Genomic DNA, 21,454 nt, shown 5'->3' with positions numbered 1-21,454 from the left:
GCTTAACAAGAAACGCTACCCTGGTTTTTAAACAGCTTCTCAGTGCTGGACTTGGGCTGCTTGCTATAGGAGCTTGTCCAAAGGGAGTCAGGCAGGCTGAGATCAACTTGCATTTTGGTAACAACCAAATAATAAAAATACCGACGTTCCTAAATAAATGAACTATCTCTGGTCTCTCTCAAAAATACATTTTTTTTGAATTGTATTTCCGCTTGGAGAACAAAACTAAATTTACTGACATGAATATCCACACAGTCACACCGCTAGGAAGGAAGGAAACAAAAAACAAAACCAAGAGGAGAATTTGTTTGTTTGTTTAAAAAAATCTTCAGTAAAAAGAACCAGTGCTCCCTTTTTTTTTTTTTTTTTTTTCTTTCCTCTTTGAAAGGGATGGAGAGAGAAGAGGGGCAGAAAAGGAAAAGGGGAGATAAATATGAAACCACGGGGTGTTTTTGCTCAAACGGAGACGGTAAAGGCTCTCATGGCGGTCGTCCACCGGGCTAGAGCGGCGCGCGGGTGCCGGCCGTGGCCTGCCCGGCCGCCTGCGCCGTGCCGTTGGCTTCGTCTCAGAGCAGGGGCTGCTGGCAGAAACGCTCATTCCGCGAGCCGGGGCTCCAGTAAACAACTCCTCATGCCGTACAAAAATACACAGATACTATATATCTTCCTCGTGACGTTTCCCGTCCCGCGCGGAGCCCGGCCTGGCCGCGGTTAGGTGCTCGGTGCCGAGCTCCCGCGCGGGAAGAGGGCGAACCCCTGTTCCTGCCGACGGGCCGGGCGGGGAGCCACCGCTTTGGGGCGTCCTGGGTGTCTGCAATTTCTGCCAGGGGGGTGAATAACCGTGTGGATGGGGTTTTTTTTTTCCCCCCACCCCTGCTCCGAGTTGCTGGCCCAGGGCAGCTGGATTCGGGGGGGGATGATGCAGGAGCGGGGCGGGAGAGCTGGGCATCGGCCCGGGAAGGGGGGCAGCTCCGGGGCTCTCCCCAAGCCGGCCGCGGACCTCGTCCTCTCCCGTCGCTGCGCCCGGCGGTATCAGTGCAAAGAGGCTCCGGTGGGAGGAAACGGCTCGGGCTTGGGCTCCGAGCCCGCCGGGAGGGCGAAAGGGCTGAAACGCCGCTCGCCGCCTGGGCCCATTGCAAACAGACGGGAGCGCTGTAAACCTGACGAGTTTTTATATGTACACAGACGCCTGTCAACCCCCCCCCCCCCTCCCACCCCTCGAGTCCCCCGATAAAGGCAACAGAAAAAAGCATTTAAAATAAAAAGTAAAAAAAAAAAAAGAAAATAATTCAAAACGACAACAAACCATCCCATCCCCTCCCACCCACCCCCCCGAAACCATCCCCAACCGGGGCTCAGGTGGGACACGGGCACTCGCCGCGTCCCCAGGGGTGGCGGAGAGGGGCTAAAGTGACCTCTCGGAGCGGGCCGAGGTTGGGGGGGGGGGGGCCGGCGCCGGCGACCGCCTCCCCCCCCCCCGGCACAGCTCTCCTGCCCGGGCGGCAGCGCTTCAGTAGTATGAGCCCAGAAACCGGGGTGACGGCTCGTAGGTAAAAAGCTAAAAACTGGAGGGGTGGGGGGGGGTGGGAGGGGGGGGGCGGCGTTCCCGCGGCCGGCGGCGCCCTTAGGACTCCGAGGAGGAGCGGGAGACGCTCTGCAGCAGCGCTTTGTAAATGGCAGAGTTCAGGAAGCGGGGGTACGAGTCCCTGTGCATGAGCGTGTAGATCTGCAGCTGCGCGTCGTCGAAGGTGTGCGAGGACGGCTCCTGCATCTTCCGGTTGATGACCTCCCGCACCCGCGAGTCCAGGCTCACCTGGGCGGCGGGGGAGAAGCGGCCGTGAGCGGAGGCACCCCGACGCCGGGTCCCGGCATCCCCCCCCCCCCAACCCTGAGCGGGGAAATGGGGTACGGACGGGGTGCTGCACTACCAGGCAGGTGGGGATGCACCCACCTCGGGGTGCTCCCAGCCTGGGGTGCTGCCACCTCAGGGTGCTGCCACTTTGGGATGCTGCCAGCCCAGGGTGCTGCCACCTTTGGGGTGCTCCCAGTCTGGGGTGCTCCCATCTTGGGGTGCTGCCAGCCCAGGGTGTTCCCAGTCCAGGGTCCTGCCACCTTTGGGATGCTCCTAGCCCAGGGTGCAGCCACCTTGGGGTGCTGCCACCTTGGAGTGCTCCCACCTTGGGGTGCTCCCAGGCCAGGGTGCAGCCACCTTGGGGGTGCTCCCAGTCCAGGGTGCTGCCACCTTTGGGGTGCTCCCACCTCAGGGTGCTCCCAGCCCAGGCTGCAGCCACCTTGGAGTGCTCCCACCTTGGGGTGCTCCCACCTCGGGGTGCTCCCACCTTGGGGTGCTCCCAGCCCAAGGTGCTCCCAGCCCAGGCTGCAGCCACCTTGGAGTGCTCCCACCTTGGGGTGCTCCCAGCCTGGGGTGCTCCCACCTCGGGGTGCTCCCAGCCCAGGGCTGCAGCAGCTTTTCAGCCCAGCGGGGCCCTCGTGAGGTTTTGGCCCCAGCCCGGCCGCTGCCCCGTGTGCGCGAGGGCCACCGCCACCGCCGCGGGGCAGATCCGGGGGGCAGAGCCGGGGGGCAGAGCCGGGGGGGGGGCAGCTCGCTGAAGCAGCCAATTGCACCCCGCAGGGCAAAGCGTCACCCTGCCGCGGGGTGGGGGGCCGGGCGGGCGGCCGGCGGGAGACGGGGACCGCGGCGGCCGCCGCTTCCTCTGGCAGGCTCAGCCCTGCTCTCCTGCCGAAACCCGCCCCGTTCGGCCGCATCCAGCCCGCCGAGTCCCAACCCGCCGCGGCGCCGAGATCCGCTGACGGCTACCGGGAGCCGCTGATGGCCGCCGGGCGCTGGCCTTGCCCCCGCCGCCCCGTACCTCCTTGGGCGACAGGATGGAGATGTAGTCCTCGTAGATGGTGCGGGCCTTCTCGTCGATGGTGTGCTTGTTGCACTCGCCTTTGAGCTCCTCGCACGCCAACCAAAAGAGCATGTTCTCCTCGCTGTACTCAGTCCGCAAGAACTCCCGAAAGACGTTGCGGCCCGCCGGGCTCTTCATCAGCTTGTCGAAGGACTGTGCCCAGCCCCGCACCTCCTCGGCCGTGGGTTTGGCGCTGCCGGGGGGCCAGGGGAGAGCGTTAGGGGCGAGCGGGGGGCTGCCGGGGGGGGGGGGGGCTGCTCCCCACCGAATATATCGGGGTTGGCGGGGGGATAAAAAGGAGGAGCCAGGAGCAATAATTATCTCTGGCTAATTAGCCCAGGCTAATTAGCCCCGGTCCCCCCCATCACCGCTCGGCCCGGGTGCTTCGCAGCCTGCTGGGTGGGGAGCTGAGCACCCCGGGCCGGCGGCGGCGGCGGCTCCCGAGGGAGCCTCGGCTCCGGCCCCGCACGAATCGCCGGATCCTTATATGGCCTCGGCTCGGCGCGGAGCAGGGGCCGCCCGCGGCGGCGGCTGCTGCTGCTCCCTGACCCGGCGCCCCGCGGTATATTTAGCCCGCGGCTGGCTCCAGCGAGCCGTGGGTGCCGGTGTGGGAAACGCGGGGCCGGCCGGGCGCCTCCGCCGCGCGGTGCTGAGCCTCCCGGGAGGCGCCCGGCGCTGGCCGCTGGCGCCGCGGGGGCTCGTCTGACGCCCTGCGGCCCCCCCCTACCCCCCCGCTGCAAGGGCGGCGCGCTCGCCGGCGCGGGTGTACGGTGCGGGATGTCTCCGGCACGCGGCACAGCCGGGGGCTGCCCTTGGGACGGGGCCCGAGAGGCCGCGGAGCCGCCGTGCCTGCCTCAGTTTCTCCTCGCCAGGGGACCGGACGTGAGTGGAGCAGCCCCAGGCACCCCCCCCCCCCCCCCCCCCCGCCGCCCGTGACGCCGGCGGGCTCTGCCACACTCATCTCCTGGCCGGGAATGGGAGGCACGATGCAGAGCGGCTGCGGGAAAAGTGGTGCAGGGGACCCAGGAGTCCTGGCACCCCAGCGCTGCGCTGTATTGAGTGTGTTCCCGCGTGCGGCGCAGGGTGCGAGGGAGAGGAGCGGTGGGGACCGGGCCATGCTGCACCGTGCCCTGCCGTGCTGCATCGTGCTGTTCTGCACCATGCCACGCTGTGCTGCACCGAGCTATGCTGTGCTGAGCCATGCCATGCAGCACTGTGCCGTGCTGCACCGAGCTGTGCTGCACCGAGCTGTGCCGTGCTGCACCGTGCCGTGCTGCACCGTGCCGTGCTGCACCGTGCTGTGCTGCACCATGCCGTGCTGCACCGTGCCATGCTGCACCAAGCTGTGCCGTGCTGCACCGTGCCGTGCTGCACCAAACTGTGCTGTGTGCACCATGCCGTGCTGCACCATGCCGTGCTGCACCGTGCCATGCTGCACCAAGCTGTGCCGTGCTGCACCGTGCCGTGCTGCACCGAGCTGTGCTGTGTGCACCATGCCGTGCTGCACCATGCCGTGCTGCACCGTGCCACACTGTGCTGCACCATGCCGTGCTGCACTGAGCTGTGCCGTGCTGCACCGTGCCGTGCTGCACCGAGCTGTGCTGTGCCACGCTGCCTCCCCCCCAGCACGAGCCCCTGTCAGTCCCCGGCGCCCCGCGGTGCTGCCCCCCTCTGCTCACCAGGCTTCACAGTTTGGGATGGTCTCCAGTTTGGTATCCCGAGACGCCCTCCATGCTCGCTCCCGGTCCTCGTTCCTAACGGGGAGACGGAAAGGTAGTGACGGGCATTTGGGGACGGGGCTGCCGGTCCTCCCCGCGCCCGGCCCCGGCCCTTTCACCTCGAGCCCCCGGCCCGGCTGCCGAATCGCCTCCACGAGCCCCCAGCACCCGCCGGCCCCGCGGCTCCTCCCCAGGCCCCGGCGGAGCCCGGCAGCTCCCGGCGCCCCCCTCGCCGGCCGCGGCGCCAGCTCCTCTCCCGGGGGCAGGTGGGACCCCAACGCGCAACGGCGGCCGCCCGCTGCGCCCGGCGTGGGAGCAGCCGGCAGAGGTCAGTGCCGGCTCAGCCCGCAAAGCCCCGCCGCGGCTCAGCGGAGGAATACATAAAGCCCCGCAGCCGCGAGGGGGGCCGCGCAGCCGGGTGGGCAACGCTAGCGCCGCGTTATCGCCCGCGCCCGGCTCGCTCAGGAAGCTGCTGGCGAGGAGAGATTTTGGAAGGCGCCCGGCTGGACCCGGGCTGCTCCGGGGTGGGGGGCCGCCGGCATCCCGCGGTGCCCCCCGCGCCCTGCCGTCCGCCGGTGCCGGCGGCGCAAGAGGAAAACGGCCTCCAGCCAACTTCCCTCGGGCGCTCGTGTTTCGGAGCCGGCGCCGACCGCAGCGTTTCCTGCTTGCGACACTGCCCCTGGCCGGGCTCGCAAGATTAAATGTGCAAACTTCTCCCCCCGGCGCGGCGCGCTGCAGCCGGGCAGGGGGGGACGCGGCCGCCCTCGGGGGCCGTCGCCCCACGGAGCTCCCCGCCGGCGCTCGCGGCTCTGCCGCGAGCCGTGTCGGGTGCAGCGCTCATCGCGTGCTCCACAAACAGGGCTGCGGGGGGCTCGGTATCGCGCCGGCGCCCCCGAGCCTTGGCAGAGACGGCGAGGAGGAAAATAGGGATGTGACCCCCCCCCCCCAATCCGCGGATGCATGCCGCCGTGCCCGGGGGAGCGTCTGCCAAAGCCCCGGGGGCGCTGCGGGGAGCCGTCGGGGCCAGGTTGTGCGGGGAGCCCTCCTCGTCCTCTGTCGCGTTGGAAATTTGAGGACGTGAGCTGGAATTCGGTGAGATGGAGCTCCAAGGGCGCACGGCGGCTTCGCACGGGGCCGAAGCGTCGGCCCGGGGGCCGCTGCGGGTTTGCGTGGGGCCGACACATCGGCACTGCGGACGCGCTGCGGGTTTGCGTGGGGCCGACACATCGGCACTGCGGACGCGCTGCGGGTTTGCACGAGGCTGAAACATCGGCATGGGGGACGCGCTGCAGATTTGCACGAGGCCGAAACGTCGGCACGGGGGATGCGCTGCAGATTTGCACGAGGCCGAAACGTCGGCACGGGGGATGCGCTGCGGGTTTGCGTGGGGCCGAAATATCGGCACTGGGGATGAGTGCAGATTTGCACGAGGCTGAAATGTTGGCACGGGGGATGTGCTGCAGATTTGCACGAGGCTGAAACATCGGCACAGGGGATGCGCTGCAGGCTTGCATGGGGCCAAAACATTGGCACAGGGGCTGCGCTGCGGGTTTGTGTGGGGCTGACACATCGGCACTGGGGATGTGCTGTGGGTTTGCACAGGGCCAACATGTCAGTGCTGCGGACGTGATGCAGGCTTGCACGGGGCCAGCACGTCAAGGCTGGGGTGCACTAGGTTGGCTCAGCTCCCAGGGCTTCGTTATTCCTCCCAGCTTGGCGCCGCCAGCGGCTGCAAAGCCCAAAGCCGCTGCAAAGCCCAAAGCCACCAGCCGTCTCAGAGCAGGTCGATGCCGAGGATGGAGAAGAGCAGACCAGCTCTCCGAAATCTGGCTTATCCAGAGAGAAGAGGGACCTGGGACTCCTCAGAGAGGCTGGGAGGCGCAGCCAGCTAGCGACAGCCAGGCTCGGGCAGGGCCGGGGGCCGGATGCGGCGCCCCACGGCAGAGCCTGAGTCCGCCTGGGGCAGGTCGCGGCTTGGCCTGCCGCGCGCAGCTCGTCCGGGGAGCCCGCAGCCCTCCGAAGAGCGATGAACGCAGCGCGCGATGAGGATTTCCCAGCCAGATGCTGCTCTACATATTGTAAATGGTTTAGCTGGAGGGAACGAGCTGCTTGTCGCCGAGGCCGGACTCGGAGGAGCAAGCTGCCGCCCTCGGTGCGGAGGAGCGCAACGCAGGCAGCCCGCGCTCCCCGGGGGCTCCCGACAGCACGCAGCGCTAACGCGGCCCGTCTGCTCCAGGCGCTGCTTGCAGCCCCTTTCTAAACACGGCACCAGTTTGGCCTCTGACCGTAAACCAAACGCAAGTGCACAAGTGTCCCGGCAAGCGGGGCCAGGCCGTTCCCAGGCGTGCTCCCGCTGCAGCACCCTGAGGCTGGGTGCAGGGTCTGGGGGCTGCAGCCGAGCACCCGCGGGCAGGGTGCTGGCCGCTGCAGCTGGTCTCCCTCTAGCCCCTGCAAGCGTCCGAGCATTTGGTGGTTTGCAAACCAGTGGACTGCTTCTCGCAGCAGCGGACTTGCAAGTGCACGGGCCCCCCCCCTTGCACCTCCCACGCTTGCAGGAAGAAAGACGCCCCCGAATACGGAGCTGGGGGCATCCGGAGCCGGGCCGGAGCAGGCGGCGGGACGTACCATGAGCAACTGCAGCAGCAGCACCAGCAGAAGCAGCAGGCGTTGGGGCGGTGGTTGCTGGCGGGTTGCACCGTTGTCGGAGAAGTCTCATGCCGGGACATCGGAAGGGGTGTCTCTGCGGACGCCGGTCCTGCGTACTGCAAGGCAGGAGGGCGCGGAGTGGGTGAGCCTGCCCGCCCGGGCGGACGCCCCGCTCCGCCTCCCCTTTCGGTCCGTGGTGCCCTCGAGAGGAGCACGAGACGGGCTGCAAGGGCGTCAGGCCCTGGGGGACAACGGAGGGACCCCGGCACAGTGACTTGCTGGGATTTCTTTTCGGTCCTCCCCCTCCAACCGCCGTCGTCCCTGCTGCCCGCCCGCCCCGAGCGCCCGCTCTCGCCCTCACCTGCTTCCCAGCCTCATACACGGCGGACGCGGGTGGCTCGTGCTTCGGGGGCCCTTCTGCTGCTCTCCGCTCCTCCCCGGCTGCGGGCGAGCCGTGCCGTCGACGCGCCCCGGCTAGCGTCCCTGCAGCCTCCTGCGCGGAGCCTAGGAGAGGGAGAGGAGCGGCACGGCGTGACCGCCGCAGCGAGGACAGGCCCCGCCGGGGCCGGCGTCCCCGGGCGGGCAGGCGGCCCGGCGCCCTCGGAGCAGCCCGCAGAGGCACGCCTCCCGCGCGGAAAAACCCCTCGCCGGCATCGAAGTACCGCAGAGAGCTGGGGCAGCAGGCAGAAAAGGAAAAGATGCGAGGCAAGGAAGCGCAAGGGAAAGGAGGAAGGGGAAACAGCAGCTCCGGCAGCCCGGCGGGCGAACGCTTTGCCCCGGGCTCCCCCGTCACGGCTGAAATTCAGGCTGCCACGGCCCCGCAGCGACCTCGGCGGGTTTCGCCTGGACCGCTGCTCATCCTGGACGAGGACCCAAACCCTCGGCAGCGCCCCGACCGCAGCGACAGACCCGGCGCGGCGCAGCCATGCGAGCCCCGGGCACGGGGCTCCGCGCCGGCCGTGCCGCGCCAGCGGCCGCACGACGGAGAAGCAGGGCCTGAGTCAGCCCCGGGCTGTTTACAGGCCAGGGATGGGGAAGTCGGAGCAGCGCCCCGGTGTCATATGAGTGGAAGGAAACAAGGGAGGGAAGTTTTTCTCAGCCGCCGGCGCTAAAACCAAAACTCGCGCGAGGCCGAGTCTAGCGCTCCGCGTCGCTGCTGCAAAAGGGGCCCCGAATGGCCGACGGAGCTCGTCCCCCGCTGCGGCCGGCGCGGAGGCGCTCCGCTTCGCGCGCCCTGCAGACGGCGGAGGGCAAAAACAAAAACAAAAAAAATCACAGTCTTTCCTCTGCCGGAGGGAAGGGACGGGAGAAAGGCGCGGGAGCCCCCGGCCGCGGGATGCTCCCGCAGCGGGCTGCTCCGGGGCAGCAGGGAGGGCTGCCGGGGGGCGACCCCAGGGGAGCGAGCCTGGGAAGGGGCGAGCGGGGGGCGACGGGCAGGGAGGGAACCCTGAGCCGCGAGCGGGATCGTCTCCGCGGCCGAAGCAGCCAGAAACGGGGCTTTTATCCCGTTCACCGACAACCTGGCGACCTCCCCTGCGAGCGAGGGAAAACGCAGCGGGCAAAGAGCGAGGAGCGGCGCCGGGAAGGGCCGCCCGGCGCCCCGGCATCGCCCCGGACCCGCCGGCCGGTTACCCGCCGGGTACCTCCCGCGCAGCCGCCTCTCGAAACGCCCCAGGTCTGCGGCAGAGCCTCGCCGCTTGCAGCCACAGCCGGGGAGCCGGCTCCCGCGCGAGCCTCCCGCCGGCTGCCGTCGCTCGCGCAGGGGCTGCAACGGGCAGCGTCGGGGCTGCGCTCCCCGGCTGTCCCTACCGGCGGAGCGGGAGCCGCGGCCGCGTCGCCCTGCTCGGCTGCAACCGCGGCCGCCGTCCGGCGCGTTCGACAAACCCTCCTTCTCCCTTCCGTGCTGCTGCCTGCGTCGCGCCCTCCGGGTGGACGCGGGCCTGCCCAAGGGACCGGGACGCGGGGACGCCGCCGCGGCATTGCGCTGGTTGGGGGGGGGGGGGGGCGACGGCAGGAACTGCCCTCCCGTCGCCGGAGCGCGACCATCCCCTTGGCATCCCGCTGCCAGAGCGGCTCAGCGAGCGAAACGCCTGCGCTGGGGGCAGCGGGCACCTCCGCAGCGGCGTCGCCGGAGCAAGGAGCATCCCTGCCCGGCCGGCGGTGCGCGCGCGGAGGCGATGCCGGCGCGCTCCCGACTCGCCGAGCCGCTGTCCCAAACCCAGGAGGCCAAGCCGCGGCCGCCGGATTAGGAAGGTCCCGCGGGGCGGGCGCATGAGCCGACGAGAGCGAGAGGGACGGGGAGGGTGCGGGCGTGCGACGGCAAAAAGAGGAAGGCTTGCACCAAAAATAAAAAGGGCGGGGGAGACATTTCCTAAGCGGAGAGAAGAGACGCCCCGAAAGCGACCGTCGCCCGGCTCCGACGAGCCTCCCCGGGGCCGCCCGGCTTCGCTCGCCGCTCGCTGCGCGTCCCGGCCTCCAACGTGCCATCCGAGCCGGCTCGGGGGGCAAACGGCGGCGTGGAGGGGGGGGCACCCCAAAACACCCTGCGCAGGGAAGTCTCCCCTTCCCCGGGCGGGGGGGGGGGGGCCGTGTCTGGCCGGGACAGCAGCTGCACGGCCGGACCCGGAGCCACCGCCTGGGTCGCCAGCCTGGGGCACAGCAGCCCCCCTCCCGGTCCCCCCCCCCCCGAAATCACCCTGCTGGCCCGGGTCGAACCATCCCGCTGCAAGAGGCGCCGCGGCAAAGCTCCCGGCCCCGGCGGCGGCGGCCGCCCGGCGCGGTCCCAGGCGTCCGGGGGCTCGGGCCGTACCTGGTGCGCGGGCCAGAGCTTGGCCCCGGCCACGGCGGGCGCCGGGCCGGGGGCGCCAGGAGCGCCGCAGCCGGCGCGGAGCGTCCGAGGGCGGCTCTGAGGGCAGAGGGGCAGCAGCGAAGAAAAGAAAAGAAGGGGAGGGGGGGGGGAAACGAACCCGAAAAGAAAAGCAACCGAACACATCCTCTCACAGGAAAGGGAGTGGTAAGGGAAGTGGCAAACTCAAACGAAGAGTTCAGACCTTTTTTGGGAAAGCCCCGCCAAGGGCAGGCTGCTCTGGCCGCGGCGGGAGCCGCTTCGCCCCTTCCCGGCGGAGCGGCGCGGCGGGAGCCGAGCGCCGGCCGGCAGCGGGGCCGGCAGCCGCGGGCCGCTCGCCTCCGCCGCCTCGGGGCCGCCCGCGAGCGGGATGACTCAGAGGCTCGCGGGCGGCGGGGCCCGGGCGAAGCCAGCCCCTCGGCAAAGCACCCTGCCCCGGCGGCCTTGGGGGTTCCCCCCACCCCGCTTCAAGGGAAAAAAAAAAAAACAACCAAACAAAAAAAAAAACCCCAAAAATCAGATGCACAACCTCAGTTTCCTATAGCAACTTCACCTATAGCTGCCCCCCCGCCGCCCCGCCCGCTCACCCAGTTTTAAAAGGGTCAAAAAGAGCGAGACCGGTGGGGGGGGGGGGGGTCGCGCCGCCACCGTCCCGGGGCTGACCCCGGAGCCGTCCGCATGGAAAGCACCGGCTCGGCTTTGCACAGTCATCCTGCGCTCCGGGGCCGGCCCAGGCGGGTTCCTCCTTCTGCAGGGCTGACGGTGGCCGGCCGCCCCGCGGGGACCCGGCGCAGACGCCAGCCGACGGCGCGGGAAAAGCAGCCGGTGGGGCGGCGGGGCACCAGGGACTCCCGCCAGGCCTCCGCATTTCCCAGCGCACTCGCACAGAGCCAAAAATGCAATGCCCAGCGAGCGGGGGCCGCGCCGCACCGGCGGACGCGCCTGGGAAGCGGCAGCCGCGGCCGCTCGGCGGGGATCTCGTCCTGGATCGCGTGGCTTGCAGAGCACCTTGCACCTCAAGCGCATTTCTTTTCCATGTGGCTTTCCAGGATCCCTTTCTCTGCTACTTGGCAGGGCCAGCTCTGAGACCTCCCTCCCCGGGGAGGCTGGGGCTGCCGGGGCGCCCTGGGGATGGAGCCGGCGATGGGATGCAGCCGCCCGGGCGCGCTCCCGCCTGGCCTCCCTGCGCCCGGCCGCCCCGGGGCCGGAGCTGGTGCCAGGACACGGCCGCCCGCAGTGCCCGGCCCATGCATGTGGCTCCCTGCGCGGGAAGCCCAGAGCATCCCCCGGTCACCGGTGCTGGGGCACCGACTGGCACCAGAGATGTTTTACCCGCTAGCTGCTTCCAGCCGTGGTTAGCAGCTCTCTGCCAAAGGAGGGAACTTTCCTCCCTGCTTAACGGGTGCAACGTGAGGCCAGGCGAGACCCAGGGCAGCAAACGTGTGCTTTGCTGCTAATCGCAGACCCCCAGCAAGGGCTCACTCCGACCAGGGTGACCCCCAAACCCTTCCTGACCCCAGCTGAGATCTCAAACCCCTGGCAAAACGGCAGGGATACGCCGTGCCGGAGGCTGGGAGCAGCTCCATGCACGTCCTCTCCCCAAGGCTTCGCAGAGCCTGAGAGCTGCAAACGCCGGTTTGCAGCAGCAAACGGGCACGGCTTGGCCACCCTGGGAAAGGCGCATTTTTGCCAGCCACCCGCGCGTAACCGGGATCTGGAGCCAAGCATCGGCAGCGCGGCCAGGCCGGGAGGGCAGGCGAACTGCAGGGCTCTGCCGGAGCAAAACCGGCCCCGGGCTGGCAGCGGTGCCCGCGCAGGAGGCTGGCGGATGCATCCCATGTGGATCAGTCCCCAGCGTAAAACCGGCCCAGCTGCGTTTCCGTCTGCTGAGGTTTCCCCAAAAGAGCCGAGCGGCTCCGCATCCTTCCGCCCGCGGAGCAGGCGGCGTTCCCGGGCCGGGTCTCGAGCTCGGCGGTTCTCCAGCGTCTCATATAGCTCAACGCAGCCGGCAGCTTTTCCTCGAGCAGCCGCCTCGACCTCCTCCCTCTGCGTCCTCAAAGCTCGGAGGCGCTCAGCAGCCGGCCGGCCGCGGGGAGCGGGCCGCGAGCCGGGGGCCCCGCCAGCCGGCCGGCCGGCCGCCGCCGTCGCAGCCGGCCCCAGCCACCTGGCAGCGGCACAGGAAGTTTTCGGAGCTATTTTTAGAGCCGACTTCCCCCCCCCCCCCCATTAGCGATCTATTAGCAAAGAACCCAGAAAGGTGGGGACTGAGCCCGGCCGGGGGCTGGCACCGCGCGGGCGGCGGGGACAGCGCCGGCCCCGTGCCAGCGGCCCCGAGGGCGGCCGAGCCCCGGGGAAGGGCTCCGCGCTCGGCCGGCCGCGCCGCGACGAGGCGGGCGGCGATGCTCGAGCGGCGGCGGCCCCGGCCGAGCGAGCGGCTGCTGATAACGGATGCAGATGTGTCTGCGCCCGCGGCGGGGGCCGAGCGCGTGCCTCCGGCGCAGCTCTCCTGCCCGGCAGTGATTTTCCTAGCCGCCGGCACTAGGAAATAGGAGGCACCGCGTGCGGCGCGTTGGGCTCCTCCTGGCCCATCCACACACCCAGCCGAACGCCACCTCGACCCGGCCGGGCTTTCTCCGGAGCGGCCAGGCCCCGGGACGCGCCGAGCCGGACCCAGCCGCGGCGGCGTCCGTCCGTCGGCTCGCGGCGGGGGGGATTTAATACATCGCTCAGCGCGGGGATTTAATACGGCGAGCCCTGATGAGGATGTTTCTGCTAGTCGGGGCGTCCCGGCGCCGTTACGGCCGACTTCTGTCGGGCTTTTGTTAGCGATCGGTACGCGAGGAGCAGCGGGACCGCGGCAATCAGCAGCGCGCAGGGGCTAAAGCGAGCAGGCTGAACCCGCGGCTCGCTGGGGGACAGGAAAGACGAGAGCGAACCAGAGGGATAGAGGAGCAGCGCGGGGGCCGACCCCGAGAGCCGGGCGGGAGGCAGGCTCACCGCGGGGCCTTCCTCCTCCTCCTCCTCCTCCTCGGGGTGCTCCGAGGCCGGGATTCACACCCAAAAAGGCAGCCGAACAGGTCGGTCGCCTCAAACAGGAAAGGCCGGTGCCTCCGACCCGGCAGGCAGCAGCGTCCCGGCGCCGGCGCGCCCGGCTCCGTGGCGAACCCACAACCCGCAGGAAAACCCTGCAGCAGGGACTGAGATTGGGTCCTGCCTGCTTCTGTCCCCAACGAGGAAGGGCGGACGCTTTTCCCCAACCTCAGTTTCCATCGCTGTCCCCAAGGCCCGGGGCTCATTAACAGTAATTTCTGGCTTGCAAAATCTCAAGAGGACTGAGGCTAACAAGATGGGTAATTGCACCTTCCAGGGAAACGAGCTACCGGCAGGGAAAACCCCGCGCGTCGCAAACGCCTGCATCGCACGGGGAGCTTACCGCCGGGCCCGAGCCCCGGGACGCGCCTGACGCGGCCTCGTCTCGCGGAGCCCCACGGGAGGCTCGGTCCCCGCGGGATGCTGCTGCCCGGGACGCTGCGGGAGGGCTCGGCGCCCGGCGCGGGACGAGCCGAGCGGGGCCGATGCTGACGCCGACGCCAGCCCGCGGCGCCGGCTGGGCAGGAACGGCCCCGCGGCGCGGGAAGGAGCCCGTGCGGGGCCAGGGGCTGCCTGGGGCAGCACCCACCCCGCAGGACCTCGGGGACTCCAGGGCCTCTGGATTCAGCGACGGCAGCAAGGACGGGGAGCGCTGCGGTTTCTCCAAAAACACCCCGAGGCTGCAGGTGCCCCGTCGTCCCGCGAGCGGAGATGCCGGCGCGGGATGCGCCCCACTCCGCGGCTGCTGCCTGGGGCGCAGCGCAGAGCCTGAGCCGGCCCCTGGCCCCCGGCCCCCTTACTGGGGCTCTTACTGGCAGCACTGGGAGCTGGTGGGGAGCAGCAGGCTCTTGAAGGCGGCTTTGCCCCAGGGCAGCATCTCTTGAGGCTACAGCCCGAGGAGGGAAGGAAGCTTTCGCAGCGGACGGGAGCCGTTTCTGCCCCTGAATCCCACCGGGCAGCTGTACAAAAGCAGAACGGGGGGTGAGCAGCGTTGGGAGGCTCTGTGCCCCAATCGAAGAGCCAAGAACATCGCCTCTCCAGCCAGGTGCCCCAGGTCCCCGCAGAGGACCAGCAGCGCTGCCCCGGGGAGCGCCCTGAGCCACCCCGGCGCAAAGGCGGGAGCGTTGCAACCGGAGCGGGCGACCGCGCAGCCGGGCCTCGGCCCCGCCGCGCCGCGGGTCTGCCGCGTTGGGTCTCGCCAAGACCCTTACGGGCACCTCCTGAGCCGCAGAGGGCAGAGAGCTTTTTCAATCCAACGTTAGCGTCCATACGACGGTGCGATGCCACCAGCTGCCCTGCTCCGGGGAGGTGACCTTGCCCGGCGAGCAGGGGGGCTCTGCCCCATCCCACGGGCAAACACCCAGGGCAGGGAAGGCTTCGAGGACCCGCGCCTGCCCTCGGCTACCGGGGCCGCACGCGCCCTGTCCCTGGGCGCGACGAGCGCCTGGGGATGCTGCGAGCAGCTCACGTCCGTCCGAGACTGGCACGGCAGGTTATTGCAAACGCTACGAAGCGGGGAAGGAAAACTCCCAGGCTGGGCTTGGCCGTGCCCCGGGGAGGAGCTGGCAGCCTCCCGCGGAGGAAGGAAGTGCCGGGCGCGCTGCGCGGCACCCCTCGCCGATGGCAAGGCAGCAGGCAGCTTTCTGCAACGGCAGCCCCGCATCCGGGCTGCGGAGACTCGGCCGGCTGCATCCCGCTCACGCCAACCCGGCCGGGAAGCCGCTACCGGCAAAGAGGGCCGTGGGAAGGGGCCGTGGCCCATGGAGAGCGAGCCCGCGTGTCGGGGGCCGCGCTGCGGGAGCAGCCCGCGGTGGGGACCTCAGCGAGACCCGCGACGCGACAGGCCACGAAGACGGCCGGCACGCGGACGGACGCTTTAGGGCTTGGCTGTAGCCTTGCCGCAGCTGTCAAGGCAACACACTTCTGCAGTGCCAAATCCCCTCTGCAAGCCCTCTCCCTGCTCTGAAACCCGCAGCTGAATCACAGGTGGTTTCTTTCTTTCTTTCTTCTTGTTTTCCAATGCTCACCTGAAGCTTTCCCTTCTTTTTCCAGGGTCCCTGCCCACTAATGCCAACAGGTACCTGTTTGCTCTTCGCACCGAAATGCTGCTTGGACATTTGCCTTCTGTTGGAGGAAACTATTTAAGCCCCAACCAGGTTCGTGTCTGCACGAGACAGGAAAGGCAGCAAAGGAAAACCCCAAAGCCCTTTGCCGGCTCTCTGATGTCCCCTCTATATCCCGAGCCAGCAGTAAATCCAGCTCCCGCGGCGCGGGCTGCCGACACACATCGTGCTCACACGCACCCGTAACCTGCCTGCCTGTGCTCAGAGCCACAACCGCGCGCAGGGATTTCGGAGGCTCCTCCGGCCCCCGGACTGCTCCCTTCCTAGTGCCGCGTTACTGCTCCGGAGCCCCGCCAGCGCTTTTGTCTCTCTGGAGTGAGCAAGTGCGAACAAGAAAGTCTGGAGCATGGAAAAGCATGGTCCCCAAAATGAGCTCATCTGAGCAGGAGCCCTCAAAAGGCCAAATTGGAGCAACCAAGGCTGGTTCCAAGGGTGGTTAGAGAACTGCAAGGGCAGCTGGTTATAAAACTGGAAAGATTCTCTTTCCTGCCATCAGGAAACCCCCTTTTTCCATTTCCAAGATGAATATTAAAGCTGAACCCTAAAGGACTTTGTTGATTTTTTCGTTGTTGCTGCTCCACCCTCTCCCCAGTTAAATTTTTGCTTTCACAAAATGGCCAAAGGCAGAAGATTTTGCAAAACAGGTGAGAAGCAAAGCGCTCCTGCCGTTTAGGGTAAACCCTTCACTGGCTGGGACGGTGGCGGGAGGTCTCACGGGCCAGGAGCTCATCGCCTGGGCTGCAAAGATCTCCCTCCCAAAAGCACCAGCTCCTCTGAGATGGTCATCATGCTAGGAGACATCTGGGCCACGCAGGCCCTCAACCTGGCGATGATTTCTTTTACAGCGTCTGATAGGATGAAATGTGGGAGGTGAGTTCAGGGGAATCAGGGTGACGAGGCTAAGCAAAGGTCACGGTCTGAGACGCCAGTGCTACGTCCACCCCAGACCGTCCCGCGTCATGCTGTCACCGCAGTCTCCTGCGCTAATGAAACCTCCCCTAACGCTCCCGGGTTGGGCGGGGGGAAGAAGTCACAGGGGGGAAGAAGAGCATTTCCCTCTACAAGGGAAATGGAGGAAGAAGAAATTCAGTGGGTTTCAAGCCAACAGTAATGGGTGTGGGGAAAGAAATTCTCTGTGCTTCCAGAGATCGCTTTCCCAGAAGGGCCTGGGTCTACCGAAACTCAGGGGTGGCCGCCTTGTTGAACGCTTTGCACCCAGTAAGAGCCAGGCTCTTGTCTTCCCTAGAGTTGCATCTCCAAGCCACCGGTTCCCACGCCCCTGGGCCCCGCGGCGTCCTCGAGCAGGCAGGGGGGCTGCGCGACCTGGCACGGCCACATCAGGCCTGCAGTTATTTAAGCGCATGCAGAGCTGGATTTAAGGAGCCCGATCCGCACAAAAAGTTAGGGTTGTCCTGACATCCGTGGGACCGGCGGGAGAAGCCGGCTGCTGGAGGCCTGTGAGCTATCTGCCGCAAACAGCGCGGTGGCTCTGCGCGGCTCGCTGCTACCCTCATGCAGCAGCGGGAATTAGCATTCAAGACTTTCCGTAGCACCGCACTAATGCAACCTTCCTGCTCAGCCTGCAGGGAAGGAAGGAAGAGCGGCCCCGGTCCTGAGCCCTGCACAAAGCTGTTAGGAACGGGCTCAATAGGATGCATCTCTAGAGCAAAAAAGCGCAAGCGTCCCCAAGGCCAGCTGGGCCTGGCTTGCCACGAAAGATAATGGATGAAAAGAGGCAGAATAAAAACATTGTGTTCCCCACTGAAGAAGGGGGAAGTGAGCTGGAGGGAATACAACAGAGGGCAAAACGTGGCAAAGCAGCTGGGGAAATAAATGGACTGGCCAAGAGCAGTGATGATGGAAACGAGCCGGAGGAGGCTCGCGTAGCTCTTACGGGCGGGAGCGCAGGCTGATTGGAGAAGGGAGATGCTCGTGCGGCTAAATGCCTGTTTGTTGAGTCTTTGCTGGAGCAGGGCATGGAGATGTGTCTCGCAGACCGGCTTCCAGGTCTTGCCGGCAGGAACCGATGGGGCTGCTAGACGGCCCGTGAGCCGCTGCGTTCAGAGTCTTCCTCTTACGCCATAGAAGATCTCAAGAACTCTTCCCCCATGCTGTCCTCCCCATGGGTAAAAACCATGTTGCAACATCCTGCAAGGTACTCTGAACTTGAGGGACTAAAACAACTTGCGGTAACCTCCAGTTATTTTTTCTTCCCTCAAATTAAAAGGTAGCTGTTAAATAAAGTATATAAACAACTGCCTTTAGATCAGTTCTCAGCAGATCTCTTGCAATGGAAATGTCTACAGAGATATGCAGAGATGAATAAGGAACTGAGTAATAGGAAGTGTCAGTGAGCGCCGCGGGCTCCGGGTAACCCGGAAGCGTATGTCACGGCAGCCGAGAGCCCGGCGATGCGGCCCGGACACGGCGCCCGCCCCCGCGGTTCACGCAGCGTCGCGGCCCGCTCTGCAACGGGCCGGGCGCCGCGAGCGGCCCCGCCGCCGGGCGCTCGCCCAGGGACGGGGCATTCGGGGGAAGAAGGTGGCCCAAAAGTACAAAGAGAGCCGGAAGGGGAAGGCAGGGCGCAGGGTACGCTTCCCTTGGCAAACCCCCAAGGGGGGCTAAGGAACTGAGCGCGGCAAAGATTTTACCTCCTCTTGAGCAAATTTTCCAAAATAAATTTATCCAGAGGATAAAAGCTTGGGGGGAAAAAAAGAGTAAAAGCCATGGCAGTCTGAGCCCGCTCTCTGCAGAGACCAAGCAGCTCTGGGATGGAGGGGTCAAAAGCAAAAGCAGGCCGGGCGCGCGACGACGCGCGAGGAGCCCAGTGGGAACAACGCGCTGCCTCCCAAGGCTGTTTTGCCATGTGTACCTGTTGATCACTCGATGCCACAGACACCCACGAGGACGAGCAGGGAGCATGGAGCTTGCCCAGACCCTTTGCATGAGCCCTGTTGAAACTCAAGAGGCTGTAGCCCAAGCCCAGTCTAAAAGTGAGACTACGACCGCAGATAAGCACAGATAGGAGAGGATGCACTTAGCGCAGGGAGAGGGTGGAGATGGGCTGCTCCTGCACCTAGGACAGACTCAGCATTAATCACTTTGCCAAGGTATTTTTCTCCCTTACCCTCTCCGGGTTCGAGTAGCATTATCTGATTACCTGCCTTCAGTTCCTATTTTTTCTTAAATAACAACATCAAAATGGACACACAGACCCTGATTGAAACATATTCGAGTCACTAAATCCCTGCTTCTCCACTATAATCTTATGAGGTGGAGTTTGTTTAATTGCTGAAGAACACGACTGTATTTTGATTAGCATGCGGCTTGAGTCATTTGTGGGGAAGGGCTGACGCGGAGGAGCTAAAATCCTTGTAGGGAAATCTGATGTGGCGTTGTCCCCTGGGAAAGATATTCTGCAATACGTGCCCACTGGGGCGACCCGTTTTCCCAAAGCAAACGACACCCACCAGGACAGCAAAAACAACAGGCTCTGCTCGTCCAGCGTGACACGGGACGAGCGTCTCTACCGACGGCGATGGTGGAGACGCATCCAGAGGGGAGCGAACTCCCCTCGCAGCGGGGAAATCCCTCCCACTCACTTAACACTTTTTGTTTAGTTTCTTAAATAAGGCCACGGACCGGTGCCAGAAGAGCCTCATGGAAGCGGTGGGGACAGGGAGCTTCCCGAGGGAACCTCGCCATGCCCAGAGCCGTAGCGCGAGCCGCACGTGCAACACCTCCGGCGGCCCGCGCCTGGCCCTCCGCACCCCTCGGCCGCGGGGACGCGGCGCCAAGCGGCGGCACGGCACCCCGGGATGCCGCCCACGGGCCGCGCTCGTGCCGGGTGACAGGAAGCCGTCACGCTGCCTTCCAGCGGGACGGCGGGTGGCGGGGGGAGCCGTGGCCGGGACACGTCCGACTGAGGTCCCCTCTGCCCAACCCTCCAGCCTTGCCATTGCTAGAGGCCAGGTGACCTGCTGGGCGTCCCCCAACAAAGAGACCGGACCCCCCCCGCCACCGCCACCGCCTGACCTCAGCCAACCTCCCCGAGGGGCCGGCGCTCGCCGCTACCCCACCGGCGAGGTCAGGGCTCCCTGCAGCTACCGCGCTCTGCTGCCGGGGACGACACCCGTCTACACATGGCGAGACGGGAAGCCACAGAGGGGCCCAGGCGTCCTGCCTGGCCGAGGCGGCGTGGGGCTGGCTGCTCCAGGGCTGCCCTCGCACACACCTGTGGGAGCAGGAGGGCCAGGGCAGCCCTGGGCTGGCCGAGGCCTCGGCGGACACCCCCTCCTGGCACGCTTCCCCCCCCCCACCCTCCCCCGGGGCCGGGTAAGCCCCGCTGCAGGCAGCCCTGCGCCTGGAGGGTGCCCCCCTCCCTCTTCCTCCTTCCTCCTCCTCCTCCTCGCAGGGGCCCTGCCCTCTCGCCGGGGTGATGCAGCGCGCCGCGGGGGGGGGGGGGGGGGTCCCTCGCCCTGCCCGCCGGTCCCCGCGGAGCCATCGCGGTTCCCCCCCCCCCCCCCCCCCCGCCCAGCGCGGCGGCAGCCCCCCTGGCACACGGGGCTGGTGACAGGCAGCAGCCGGGCACGGATAGACAGACGGACGGACGGACGGACACACACACAGCCCGAGCTGCCCATCAACCCCGGCGCTCGCTGCGCGCCGCGGGGGGAGCATGCAAGCATGCATGCATGCGGAGGGGCGCAAGCAAAGCGGGAGCATGCGGTGCGGGGGGGGGGGGGGAAGCGGGGATCTGCCCGCAGCCCGCCGCGGGGAGGCAGCGGCGAGGGCGAGCGAGGGGCGGCGGGCCCGGCCCCCGGCCGCGGCATCCCGCGGGCAGCGCCGGCCGGGCCGCGGGGTACTCACGGGCCGGGCATCCGCCGCCGCCGCCGCGCAGCGCCCTCCGCCGCCGCCGCCCGCTCCCCGCGGCCGCCGCCTCTGCGCTGCCGCCGGGCTCGGCACCGCAGGGAGAGGCAGAGGCAGCGGGCGCGGAGCGGCGCGGAGCGGCGCGGCTGCACTGCGCACGCGTCCCCCGGCCCCTGCGATTGACTTCCTAAAGCAATTGCAGCTTTGGCACTTCCTCACGTCAAAACACACACACACACACCGCCCCGCACCAGCACCCAGTGCACGCACCCGCTACCAGCACCTGCACCGGCGCCCAGTAGCAGCACCCGCATCCAGGACATGCCCCCAGCATCAGCACCCGGTACTGGCGCCATGCACAGCACCCGGTGCCAGCACTCGGCACCAGCACCCTGCACCAGCATCCAGCTCCTTGCACCCAGCATCTACCGCAACACCCTCCACCAGCACCCTCCACCCCACCAGCGCCCTGCACCAGCACCCAGCCTCCCCCAGGCACCGTGCTTCCTGCCCTCTACGCCAGCACTGGGAGGGAACCATTCCCGCCCCAACACACTCCCGCCGGAGCGGGGACGTCACCTGCCCCCAGTGTGCAGGCACTGGGCAAAGGCTCAGCCAAGGGAAGGGGCTGGAGGGACCCTGCTCCTCTGCCTTGCCCCCTCCGGGCCCTTGCCTGTCCCCAGCACATGTGGCAAGGAACAACTGGGAGAGAAGCTGCTTGAAGGATTGCTTTCCCTGACCCAAGAGTCCCTGGTGAGGAGTGGCTTTCCCTAAATCAGTAGTTTCTCTGCCTTTTTTTTTTTTTTTTTAAGGGGGATTATGTGTCTCTAAAAATAAAGGGTGATAAAACTTTGGGAGAGAAAGGAGACATAAAAATTTCATGATCTTGCCAGCCAGGGAAATTATCCCACTTTATTATTCAAAACCTCATTAAAACCCATTTCCCTGGAAAAGACAATGATCAAACCACCCTCTACTTCAGTCCCTGAGACATGCGCTCTGTGACGTGGGGAAAGCAGTTAAAAGAGGCCTTTACTTGTGACTGCTCAGCTGAAAACCCAAACCTGACCACCCTCCCCTCCCATGTGAGTAACAGACCTCCTGGCTTACCCCAGGTCTCTGCCCCTACGCACGGCTAGATTATGTTCCAGACCCTGCGCCTCCCCGCATTTCAACCTGCTGTTTTCAATAGTCTAGATTTTCCTCTTTTTACCCATTCAGCTCGCTCCAGCAGGAGCTAGAGAACATTTG

The 21,454-nt window shown here is 66.8% G+C and overlaps 1 protein-coding gene across 3 annotated transcripts; it reads right to left on the bottom strand.

Annotated features, from left to right (window-relative positions):
* Positions 1–174: 174 nt before the first annotated feature.
* Positions 175–20,541, bottom strand: RGS19 (regulator of G protein signaling 19). 3 transcript variants are annotated; one of them, XM_068912064.1, is made up of 6 exons: positions 20,487–20,541; positions 7,638–7,780; positions 7,256–7,392; positions 4,592–4,666; positions 2,871–3,105; positions 175–1,813 (listed from the first exon to the last, which is right to left on the bottom strand). In XM_068912064.1, exons 1-6 carry the CDS (start codon positions 20,524–20,526, stop codon positions 1,625–1,627), a joined length of 819 nt encoding a protein of 272 aa, XP_068768165.1. In that variant the 5' UTR covers positions 20,527–20,541; the 3' UTR covers positions 175–1,624. The 3 variants fall into 3 exon arrangements, with proteins under 3 accessions (XP_068768165.1, XP_068768167.1, XP_068768166.1); XM_068912066.1 differs by lacking the exon at positions 20,487–20,541 and adding an exon at positions 10,327–10,466; XM_068912065.1 differs by lacking the exon at positions 20,487–20,541 and adding an exon at positions 10,086–10,206.
* Positions 20,542–21,454: the final 913 nt, after the last annotated feature.

The sequence above is a fragment of the Struthio camelus genome, chromosome 18 (genome assembly GCF_040807025.1).
Source record: "Struthio camelus isolate bStrCam1 chromosome 18, bStrCam1.hap1, whole genome shotgun sequence".
NCBI lineage: Eukaryota > Metazoa > Chordata > Aves > Struthioniformes > Struthionidae > Struthio > Struthio camelus.
This window is presented reverse-complemented; position numbering and strand designations above follow the sequence as displayed.